Consider the following 11,567-nt stretch of genomic DNA (forward strand, 5'->3'; position numbering starts at 1 on the left):
GCGGCGCCCCCGGCGCGCCCCGCCCTGCCCCGCCCGGCTGGCGGTGCCGGCATCGCGGGCTCGCGGACCCCGTGCCCCTGCTCGGGGGGTTGTCCTCCCGGCCCCGGCCTGCCGCCCCTGGGCTTCCGCAGAAGCCGCCCGCTCCTCCCGCACCTGCTGCCCTCCGCCCGGCCGCGTCTGGAGGCCCTGCGGCCTAGAACCCCACGTGTGTCCGGGGCGCCGGGAGGCTTGCTGGCTCCCCCCCCCCCCCCCCGCCGCCGCCTCTGCTCCCCCTCAGCGGCGGCTTCGCCTCCGTCGCCAGGCCCCGCGAAGGCGTCGCCACGCCTGCCAAGGGGCGACAGCCGTCCCTGCCCTCCCATATGCTGCTAGCCGGGTGGCATCAGGCGCAGCCCCGCCGAGGTCCCGTAGTACGTTCGCTTTCTCCCTCCACGCCGCTGCGCGTCGGTGCTCCTGCTCTCTCTGTTCGGTAAGCCCCGTTAGGAGGTGGGCTTTGCTCCTCGCCGCCCGCATCGGAAGCCCAGCAGTACTTCTGGGGCCTGCCTGTAACTAAAGAATAGCCGTCCCCTGCCTGGACCTAAAAATAAAAACACTACGTAGAATGGAGCACGGCCTGAGGATTAGAGGAAGGCACTTTGAAAGGAAGGCGAGTTGAGGACAAGGGGGGAACATGGCTTTTTAGAAATAGTTGTCATCACAATAAACTTTATTCAGTGTGCTGTCCGTAACCGTCTGGGGACCCGCGCTGTTCTCTGCTGAGATTTGTCTGTTGCTACACTCTGGTCTTTGTTGCATCCTTGCGTATCACGTTCTGGAATAGAATGGAAAGGGAAGGTAAGTGTTTCACTTTCCTGAGAAGTGTGCAGAAATGGTTCCTCTAAGCTGTTTCTACTTGTGTTTTATCGGAATCCTGGTCAGCTGCTAGCGCAGTACTACATATGTAAGTAGGCCACCACAGAGGATTTGCCGAATTCATTTATGACAACTTTGCTTTTGACGTCTCAGTAGAGGGCCCAGTCAGTGCGCCAGAATTTTGAAAACTTGGGGCATACTTAACAACTTCAGAATTTTCTGTAATTATTATTTTTAACTGTTAGATGTATTAGATGTCATACTTTGGATTTCTGTTGAGAAAAGAAACTTCGAATTTCTCAGACCTTTTTTATTGTACTTGATTAATAAAAACATTGATTACATTAGTATGGATAGTTATAGCTCTCTTGACCTTGTTGGCAAAAACTTAGGAGAGAAAAATATTGTTGCCTTTGTCAACTTTAGAAAGAGAAGATACATTAAATTACTTATAAGATCTACAAAATAGAGCCAATGGATTATATTTCATTAAATCCAAGTGATATTTAAGATCAGTATCTTTTGCAAAAGTTAAGAATGAAACTGATCAGGAAATTCACCTTTTTCCTTTTTTTTTTTTTTTGAGAGGTTTTTGCTATAGGGCACTTATGCTCACCAGAAAGAGAAAGAGAGAGAGACAAAAAGTGAGAAGTCAACCGCCCCCCCCCAGGGGGGATGGCCATGCCACAATCCTTTCTCCTCCATTCTCCTCTTGGGATCTTGGGCACGCAAGCACAGGTGCCTGGCATAAATTTAAGCCAGCGGGTCCAGGACTCAAACTGCCGTTGACCACATGGGAGTCCAGCCACACAGCCATTATGCCCTCACCTTTTTCCTTGTGAAGTTCAGTTTTGTTGCCTCTCTTTGGGATTTTGTTTAACTGCTTTAGAGCAAATGATTTCTTTCCAGATCCTTGTGTTTTGAAAGAGATTATTTAAAAATTTTTTATCCTATTATTAACATTATAGAAATTCATAGCTTGCTTTAAGAACACAAAATACAACTTTTGCACCAAAAATTATGTTTTAACAGGGCCATAGGACAAATGAAAAGTTTTCTTGAGGGCTTGGGGATATTATCATTTCCCATCTTTATACACTTAATGTTTCACTTTCTATTCTAAGAACTCTGGACACTTTTCTAGAACAGGGGCTTGGTTTTGCATCCTTGAATCCCACAAGGCCTGCTATGTGAATTAAACTGATAGAAACACATTTTGCATTAGCTCATTCCTAGATGAATTTTTGTTGTAACTTTACTACTATACACAATCGGGATTTTTTAAAGTACATTTTTTACGTGTTTGTATTTGGATCCATTCTAGCCACAATGGAAAAAAAAAATGTAACTATTACAGTCATTTTAAAGCAGCATTTGCTCTTCTGTCTCTGTCTATAATAGGTCAGATGATTTTTTTTTTTTGAGAGGTTTTTGCTATAGGGCACATGCGCTCGCCAGACAGATAGAGAGAGACAGAGAGACAGAAAGCGAGAAATCACCCCCCGGGGGGGATGGCTATGCTGCAATCCCTTCTCCATTCTCCTCTCGGGATCTTAGACACGCACACACACGCGCCCGGTGTGAGTTTAAGCCACCTGGTCCGGGACTTGAACCACGGTCGACTACATGGGAGTCCCGCGACATAGCCATTACGCTAACTGCTGGTCCTAAGGTCAGATGATTTTTATGAACTTTTTTCCCCCCAGTGTTTGCAATAGGGTATGTGCTTTGCTGGAGAGAGAGAGTGTGAGAGACAGTGAGAAATCACCCCTAGAGGGGTTGGCTACACCACAGTGCTTTCTCCATTCCCTTGGAATTTGGGCATACACAGCACTGCACCCAGTGTTTCCCATGCCACCAGGTCTGGGACTCAAGCCACTTGTTCGGCAGTGTAAGATCCTGCTGCCTCAGCCACCATGCCACCAGCTGGCCCTTAACATTTTTTTAAGAAGGGGGGAAAATTACCATTTGCTATTCTGTTCTTCTGTGTGTTTAGTTCATTTTGTCATAGAATGTGTTAGAGCTCTTGCTATTGACATTATAATTTCAGGGCTTTGATAAGGTTCTAGCAGTGGGTGGATTCGTTCCTGGTCAGGCATTTGAGGCTATTTGGTCAGCCCATAACAGGCTCTGAACAGTATTTCTTCTGCCTGGATAATAGGACTGATCTGATTCCCTTTTGTTTTCTTTCTAGTGTTCAACAGTGTTAAATTTTTTCCACTGTTCTATTAATGACATTTTACTCTTAAGGTTTTTGCCATAGGGTCATGGGTGCTTGTGGAAGACAGAGACAGCCACCTTATCCTACATGCCACCTGCTGTTCCAGATCCAGCATCTCGTGAGCAGCACTGGGCCATGGAGCTGGCCCTGTGTACATTTTTTTTTTTTTTGAGAGGTTTTTTTTTTTGCTATAGGGCGCGTGCGCTCACCAGACAGACAGAGAGACAGAAAGTGAGAAATCACCCCCCCCTGTGGGGGGATGGCCACGCTGCAATCCCTTCTCTTCCATTCTTCTCTCAGGATCTTGGGCACGCATGCACACGCGCCTGGCGTGAGTTTTAAGCCACCGGGTCTGGGACTTGAACCACGGTCGACTACGTGGGAGTCCAGCGACATAGCCATTACACTAACTGCTGGTCCTGCCCTGTGTAAAATTTGTAAATAATTTTAGTTGGCTTAGTTGTGTATTATTCAGGAAAAATATGTTTCTTTCCTTTTTTGGGGGGAGAGGGTTTTTTTGCTATACGGCGTGTGTGTTCGCCAGACAGACAGAGAGAGATAGAGAGACAGAAAGCGAGAAATCACCCCCCAGGAGGGATGGCCATTCCTCAATCCCTTCTTCTCTTGGGATCTTGGGCATGCACACACACATGCCCAGTGTGAGTTTAAGCCACCGGTTCCGGGACTCGAACCATGGTCAACTACATGGCAGTCCAGTGACATAGCCATTATGCTAACTGCTGGTCCTGAGAGGATTTTTTTTTTAAAAAAAAGTGTTTTTTTTTTTTTTTTTTTTTAGAGAGTGTTATCATTGAGAATCTCTACCCTTGTCTACCAGCCAGCCAGGATTACAGGAGTTTGCCACTTCGCCTGACCTATTTAGGTTTGTTTGGGATCCCAACCCAGGCTTCTTATGAAGCCCTTGCGCAGTGCAGAGGCTTCCTACTGTTGTGCCACTGCAGCTGGGCCAAGTCATTTTTGATTGATAAATTGTTGCTGAGTTTCATATTCTTTTATTATTTACTATTTATTTTTTATTTTTTTAATTGCTACGAGGCATACACACTTACCAGAGAGAGGGAAAAAGAGAAAGTATATCCCTCAGTGTGGTGCGGTCCCACTGCAGTTCCTCCTCCTTCCTTTCTCTGTCCTGTCAGGATTTGAGGCACATATGCACATGTATCTGGTGTGTTTTTCAAGCTACAGGGGCTGGGATTTGAACCACCATGGCCTTCTTGTAGGATCTGGCTCCCTTAACCACTAAGCTAGCCCAGGTATTAAATTCTAAGTTTAAAATTGTTTTTCCTGGGACCAGCAGTTAGCATAATGGCTATGTTGCTGGACTCCCATGTAGTCAACCGTGGTCCGAGTCCTAGACCTGGTGGCTTAAACTCACGCTGGGTGTGTGTATGTACGTGCCCAAGATCCCGAGAGGAGAAAGGAGGAGAAGGGATTGCGGCGTGGCCATCCCCCCGAGGGATGATTTCTCACTTTCTGTCTCTCTCTGTCTGGCAAGTGCACGTGCCCTATAGCAAAAATCTCTCCCCCCAAAAAAAAAATCCTTCCCTATTTTCATGGATTCCTTTTCCTCTGCCTACTGTGTAAACGTAGGTACTCCTTGGGATTGTCTTAGCCTGCTGCTCTTTCTACACTTTCTACTCTCCTGATAATCACGTCCATTCTTGTTTCGAACATCACAGTTGTTGATGACTAATTGTTTTAATCAGGGTTCAGAGACAGTAGAAGTGTTTTGAGTAAAGTGGACAGTCTCAGGTAGGACCTGAAGTAACTTGAGCTTTATGGGAAAAAAAGTGGGAGGAAGATTATCAGCTCCCACTAGTAGCCAGCTAAGCCAAAAACTTGGAAGTCATTTTTGATTCTCTTACCCACTATTCACCAAGTTGTCAGTATAAAACCCTGAATATCCAAATCCATTCCCTCCCCTCCAGTATCCATACCACTCTATTATTTCATGCTGGGTCCATCTTGTTTTGTTAGAGCTGAGTCACATAGCCGCCGTTTGCATACATTTTGTACCTCAATGCCTTTTTGTTGTTGCTAGAGGCTCACCAGAGACAGAGGAGAAAGCACCCCCAACCTTGCTGCAGTCCCCTTTTTGTCTCTCCCTCTTTTTGGAATTTTAGGTGTGCACACACGTGCCCAGTGTATTTCTCAAGCCACCCGGACCAGGACTTAAACTGCACAGTCAGTGTGCGGAATCCAGCTACCTTAACCACCAGGGTCTCAGTTTCATCCTTTAGAAAATCGGTACAGTGATCTCTTTAAAATTGCAGGTCTACACACTGGGCATGTGTGCACGTGCCTAAAATCCATCCAGCTAGAGGGCTGGAAGAAGGAGATTTGCACCACAACCAGACCCTGTGGAGAGTACTCATTTCTCCCTCCTGCCTTCCCCTGAGTCTCTCTCACATGCCTGTATGTGCTCTCATGAATAAAGAAAAAAACAAAGTTGCAAGTCTAATCAGATGGTTCTCCTGCTGACACCCCTTCTGTGGTTTTTCCTGTGTTTCTAGAGTTATTATGAGAACCTCCATAACAAAGTTTAGAAGTAACCTTTTCTGCCTCCCTCTCTTTACTCCACTAGTTTCAACTGCCATGGCCTTTGTCTACTTCACTCTGGTTTTCTCCTGGTCGGACTGTCCATATCCCTATCCATACCCCTACGTGTTTTCACAGTACTGTTCCCACGCTTTTTAACCTGTGCATATCTGTTTTATTGCATTTACACAAAATGCCGTTTCTTCCTCACTACCCTATGAACTTGAAATTTCAGAGTATGTTCTGTTTTTATAAGCTGGGAACCTCTGATACATAGTAGGTGTTCTATAAATGGTTGTCAAATGATTGAGATATTGGAAAAATTCATTCCAAGTCATGGTCCTGCAAACCTCTACCCTCGTGCCCCTCCCCCACTGTCAAGTTCTTCAGCTGCAGGTTCTACTAAAGGGTTTTCAGATACCTAAATTATGTCAGTTGGCAGAGACGACCTTTATTTTAAATGATGAGGATCCATTATGACATTATTAAAAATGATGCAGCATGATTATTAGCATGTACAGAAATCCAAACTGTTGTCACAGAAGGCTATTGAATGTATTTTAATGCTTAAGTATGACATTGTAATGTGTATTTGTTTGGAAACCTGATTGTAAATGCTGTTTAAGTTGATTGAAGAAGCTGAACAGCAGTAGTTTACACTTTAATATAGAAAATCTTATCTTTCTGTTGTTATACAAACTCGTTAGTAGAGACTAAATATTAATAGGTTATTTTTCCACCAATTTAATATTTCCCTTTAAAATGTGAAATTCAGTAACTGAAGTAATTAAGACATCTCTGGTAGCATTGTAAACTAAATTTTGTATTTTCTTTCTTATATATCTCAAATTCCAGATCCCTTACAAACTACTCTGGGGACTATTCTGCTTTTGAGCCACATTAATATGTTAATATTGTTGCCACTTGCCCCTTGTATGTGTTGAGTTAGTGCAGTAGCCACCTAACTCTTCACTTTCCTTAGTGTTGCTCCCTTTTCGTCCATCTATTATACCTTCGCTAGAATAATCTTTCTTTTAAAACTTACTTGAGAGCTAGTCTCTGGTGTGGTGAAGGCAACGAACCTTGCCAACAGCATGGTTTGAGTCCTAGACCTGGTGGCTCGAAAAACAGGCTGGGTGTGTGTGTGTGTGTCCACAATCCCACCAGGATAATAGAGAAGGGATTATGATGTGGCCATCCCCCCGGGGGGGTCCTTTCGTTCTCTCTCTCTGTCTGTTCGGTGAGTGTACGTGCCCTATTGCAACTTAAAACAAAACAAGACAAAACTTACCTGATCATGTGAGTCTTCCTTAGCATCATTTAGTGGTTCTCCATCACATTCAAATTAAATACGGACTCCGTAGCACGGAAGCTAGTCATTGTGTGTCTAGCTCATTTTTCAGCACATGTCAGCGTGCAGCCCTCTAGTTGTGCTAGACTACATAAAGGAGTCTCAGAACGCTGCATGCACTTATGCCTTGACCACCTTGACCTAACTTGTTCTCACCGTACTCCACCTGTCCACTCCATTGTGTTCTTTCAGCCTTCCTTCCTCCTGGAGGTTGATATTCCCAACCCTCCCTTGGCTCTGTATGTTCCCATTACACATTGTGCCTATATGTTCATGAGTTTGTTTCCTGGCCTGTCCCTGTCACCCTGATAGCATGGACAGTGTGACTATGCAGATGTTTGATACGGTACCCAATACATATGTGTTCTTTTCTTTTTCTTTTAGTTTTTTTTTTTTTAGAATTATTTAACTTTATTTATTTTATTTGCTTATTTATTTTAATTTGGTGAGAGAGACAGAGAGAGAGAGAGAGAGAGAGAGAGGAAGTGAGAAAGTAAGCCACCAGGTCCGACTCGAACTGTCGTCGCCCCTGTGGGAGTACAGCACCCTTAACCACCACGCCACCTGCCAGCCCCTTTTTCTTTTAGTTTTGGTGTAAGGATGCATGCACTTCCAAGAGAGAGAAAGAGAGGGAGAAAGTGAGAAATCACTCCCTACAGGGATAGCCATGCCTCGGTCCCTTCTCTATTCTCTTTTTGGGATTTGGGACATGCTGCATGCATACCTGGTGTGTTTTTCAAGCTTCTAGGTCTGGGACTTGAACCATGAGGTTGACCATGAGGGATCCAGCTGGCTTAACCTCCACACCATTGCTAGCCCCATATGTGTTTTTAATAAATATTTATCGACTATCACTGTCATTGTTAGTAATTCTGAAATTTGCTAATGTTTTGAAAAATCTGTTCTTACAGCCTCAAGGAATTGGTTCTCCTAGTGTTTATCATGCGGTTATCGTCATCTTTTTGGAGTTTTTTGCTTGGGGATTATTGACAGCACCCACTTTGGTGGTAAGTAATCTTCACTTATTTATCACTGACTCTAAAAAAATCCCTTTTTCTTTAGTTTTGGAGAAAAAGCCCTCTTTCCTTTCCATGTTTAATTCTCTCATGATGTCGTCATGCCTTTAGTGTACTTGTGTTTACTGCTCTAATTGTCTCTTCCACCTTTACCCCTGGGGGCCATGGAGATGTGTGAATTTGGACATGTCATTGGGCTTGTTCAAGCAGAGGCTCTTCATTATCACTCTGTGGGACCGGTAGAAGGGACTCTTATGCTGACTGGTGTAAGAAAGATATTTGTGACCTGCATCACCCAGCATTCATTTATGTAGCTGAATTTTCTAAATATAAATTTCTTTCCATTTGGGCAAGGGTTTAGAGGTTAACTGTTGTGTCATTGGAAAAGTCATGATGTCTTTTTGCATAGAAAAAAGTATGTCACAACTTTCCCAATGACCTGATATCTGGAAAGGTTTTTCTTTCATAGACCTAAGCTGATTCTACCTAAATTTTCTCAGATTTGGAACCTCAGAAGAGATTTCCCTACCAGACCAAACAACTCAGTGATAGCTTGTTCTCTACTCTTGGTGCAGATAAGGGGACTAGAACAAGGGCAAGGGTATTGATGGGAGAAGTCTGTGATACGTTGAAAGAAGAAATTAATGTAAATGCACAGCTTACCAAATCCTAACAGAATAGAATATTAAAGTGATAGACTTCCTTACATTTCATGAGCTCATTTATTGCTGTGTAAAAAAATTCTTTATAGAAAAATTTGCTGATTATATGAGATCTTCAAATAGTTCATGGAAAATGACTACAATAATAATAATAATTTAATGGTTTTTAAAATTTTGCTATACCAAGTAAAAGATACTTAAATTTTATTTTTCTGTGAACCTTTTTTTTCTTTTTGGAGAAGTTTTTTGCTATAGGGTGCGTGCACTCACCAGAAAGACAGAGAGACAGAAAGTGAGAAATCAGCCCCCAGGGGGATGTCTACACCACAATCCCTTCTTCTACATTCTCTTCTTGGGATCTTGAGCACTCACGCACACGCGCCCAGTGTGAGTTTAAGCCACCAGGTCTGGTACTCAAACCGCAGTCAAATACATGGGAGTCCAGAGACATAGCCATTATGCCAACTGCTGGTCCCATCGGTGAACCTTTTGAAGTCTTCCATAAGTAGAGTGAACTAGTCTAATTAAGAACATTTACAATTAATGTTTCTTGACATATTTACTTACAGGTATGTAACTGTCACTGTGCACACATAAAATATTGATGTTTAATGACTGTTTTGAATGCACAGTGCATACTCATGGCTCTTGCTATAATGTAATTCAGAAGAAAAGAAAATCTGCAATTCTTTTTGTAGTAAACCATGAATTGCAAGTTAGAGTAACTAGCATAATTGTAAGAATGGCTGTTTGAGCATGTTTTGCGTGAGATTCTTTTCTTTGTAAAGAATTATCTATTTAATTTTATTCATCATTATTGCTTTTCAAATTTGGCAAGAGAGAGAGAAAACAGGCCTCCAGGTCCAGGACTCTAGTACCAGGGTTGACCATGTGGGAGTCCATTGCCTTAACCACCATGCCAACTACTGGCCCCAAGATTCTTTTTAAGAATTACAATTTACTGGGGCTAGGCAGTTGGTATGGTGGTTAAGGCAGCTCGGTCCCACATGACTGATTGCATGGTTTGAGTCTTGGACCTAGTGGCTTAAAAATCATGCCACTGCACGCGTATGCATGCATACCCAGAATCCTAAGAGGAGAATGAAGGAGAAGGGATTGTGGCCTGGCCATCCTCATACCCATGTTCAGTTAGTTAAAGTTATCGTGCTTCCTCACTTTTTTTTGTTTTTCTCTCTCTTTCTGTCTCTTTAGCGCACATGCCCTGTAGCAAATTTAAAAAAAAAAAAAAAAGGAAAAGAAAAAGAACAATTTATTTACTTCTAGTGGATCATTTTGTTATTTAGAAAACCACTTACGGGTTTTCTAAATAATTGTAATGTGGATTTTTAAAAATACTCCCCCTTATTTTAGTTTACTAATTTCTGATGGAAATGCTTAAAAAATTCATTTACATATCTCTTGCCTTCATAATCCAAGTACAGTGATTTGGAATTTCCTCAGATGATGCCAGTTCATTATGACATTCATAACTGCATTGTTAAAATAACCTGCTGTCAAGGGTAGTACTACCACTTTAACATACAAATGTGTGTACTGGATCATCACTTCTGTGATTTTTAAGATCATAACAGTCCAAATGTATGAGCGTACTTTATAAATTTGTGGAAAATGGAATTAAAGTACTAGTTTATTTGGGGGTACAAAATTTTTTTGAAATTCATACTTCGGTTTTTTTGTTTGTTTGTTTTGAGAGGTTTTCGCTATAGGGCGCGTGCGTTCGCCAGACAGACAGAGAGAGACAGAGAGACAGAAAGCGAGAAATCACCCCCCACCAGGGGAGATGGCCACGCCACAATCCCTTTTCCTCTATTCTCCTCTTGGGATCTTGGGCATGCGCGGACACGCCACCAGATCGACGACTGGAACCACGGTTGACTACATTAGATTCCAGCGACATAGCCATTACACCAACTGCTGGTCCCCATACATAGATTTTTTTTTTTTTTGGAGAGGTTTTTGCTATAGGGCGCGTGCGTTCGCCAGACAGACAGAGAGAGAGAGAGAGACAGAAAGCGAGAAATCACCCCCCAGGGGGGATGGCCACGCCGCAATCCCTTCTCCTCCATTCTCCTCTCGGGATCTTGGGCACGCACGCACACGTGCCCGGCGTGAGTTTTAAGCCACCGGGTCCGGGATGTGAACCGCGGTCGACTACGTGGGAGTCCAGTGACATAGCCATTACGCTAACTGCTGGTTCCCCCATACATAGATTTTTAATAATATTCTTATTTCATAAACTTTTTGAAGACCATTTCTACTTGTATAATGATGGGCCCATGTGCATTCCTAAGCACTTACAACATACTACCTTTTTAAACCCTTATAACCTTTTTCTTTTTCCTATTTTTTAAGAGAGATTTTTACTATAGGGCATGTGTGCTCACCAGAGAAACAGGGAGACAGAAAGTGAAAAATCACCCTCCAGAGTAGTGACCATGCCACAATCCCTTCTCTTCCATTCTCTTCTCGGGATTTTGGGCATGCACACACTTAACTGGCATGACTTATAAGCTGCCGAGTCTGGGGGCTTGAACCATGGTCAACTACATGGGAGTATAGCAACATAACCATTTCACCATCTGTTGGTCCCTCTGTTTTCTTTTTAAGAAAGATTTTTGCTAGAGGGTGTATGTGTTTACTGGAGAGTCAGAGACAGAAAGTGAAAAATCGCCCCCTGGGGGGATGGCCGAACTGAAATTCCTTCTCCTCCATTCTCTCTTGGGATCTTGGACATGTACACACACATGTGAAGTGTGAGTTTTAAGTCTCTGGGTACAGGACTTGAACCGGGGTAGACTATGTGGGAGTCCAGCAGCATAATCATTACGCCATCTGTTGGTCCCTAGTGACAAGTATTTTAAAGACTGAATTCAATTTTTTTTTTTTCT

General features: G+C 43.3%; 1 protein-coding gene and 1 long non-coding RNA gene across 2 annotated transcripts in view; one reads left to right on the plus strand and one right to left on the minus strand.

Annotated features, from left to right (window-relative positions):
- Positions 1–474: 474 nt before the first annotated feature.
- LOC114006266 (uncharacterized) lies at positions 475–6,753 on the minus strand. Its single transcript, XR_003548002.1, has 3 exons — positions 6,675–6,753; positions 4,141–4,220; positions 475–808 (listed from the first exon to the last, which is right to left on the minus strand). It is a non-coding gene; the product is annotated as an uncharacterized LOC114006266 (long non-coding RNA).
- Positions 6,754–7,891: 1,138 nt separating this feature from the next.
- The window catches only part of SLC71A1 (solute carrier family 71 member 1), a gene marked incomplete at its 5' end in the record, with an annotated part of 42,900 nt that continues 39,224 nt past the window's right edge, over positions 7,892–11,567 (plus strand). The window contains 1 exon segment of the mRNA XM_014584376.2: positions 7,892–7,987. Coding sequence (XP_014439862.1) covers positions 7,892–7,987 — 96 coding nt within the window.

Source organism: Tupaia chinensis, unplaced genomic scaffold (genome assembly GCF_000334495.1).
Source record: "Tupaia chinensis unplaced genomic scaffold, TupChi_1.0 Scaffold146687_1, whole genome shotgun sequence".
Taxonomy (NCBI): Eukaryota; Metazoa; Chordata; class Mammalia; order Scandentia; family Tupaiidae; genus Tupaia; species Tupaia belangeri.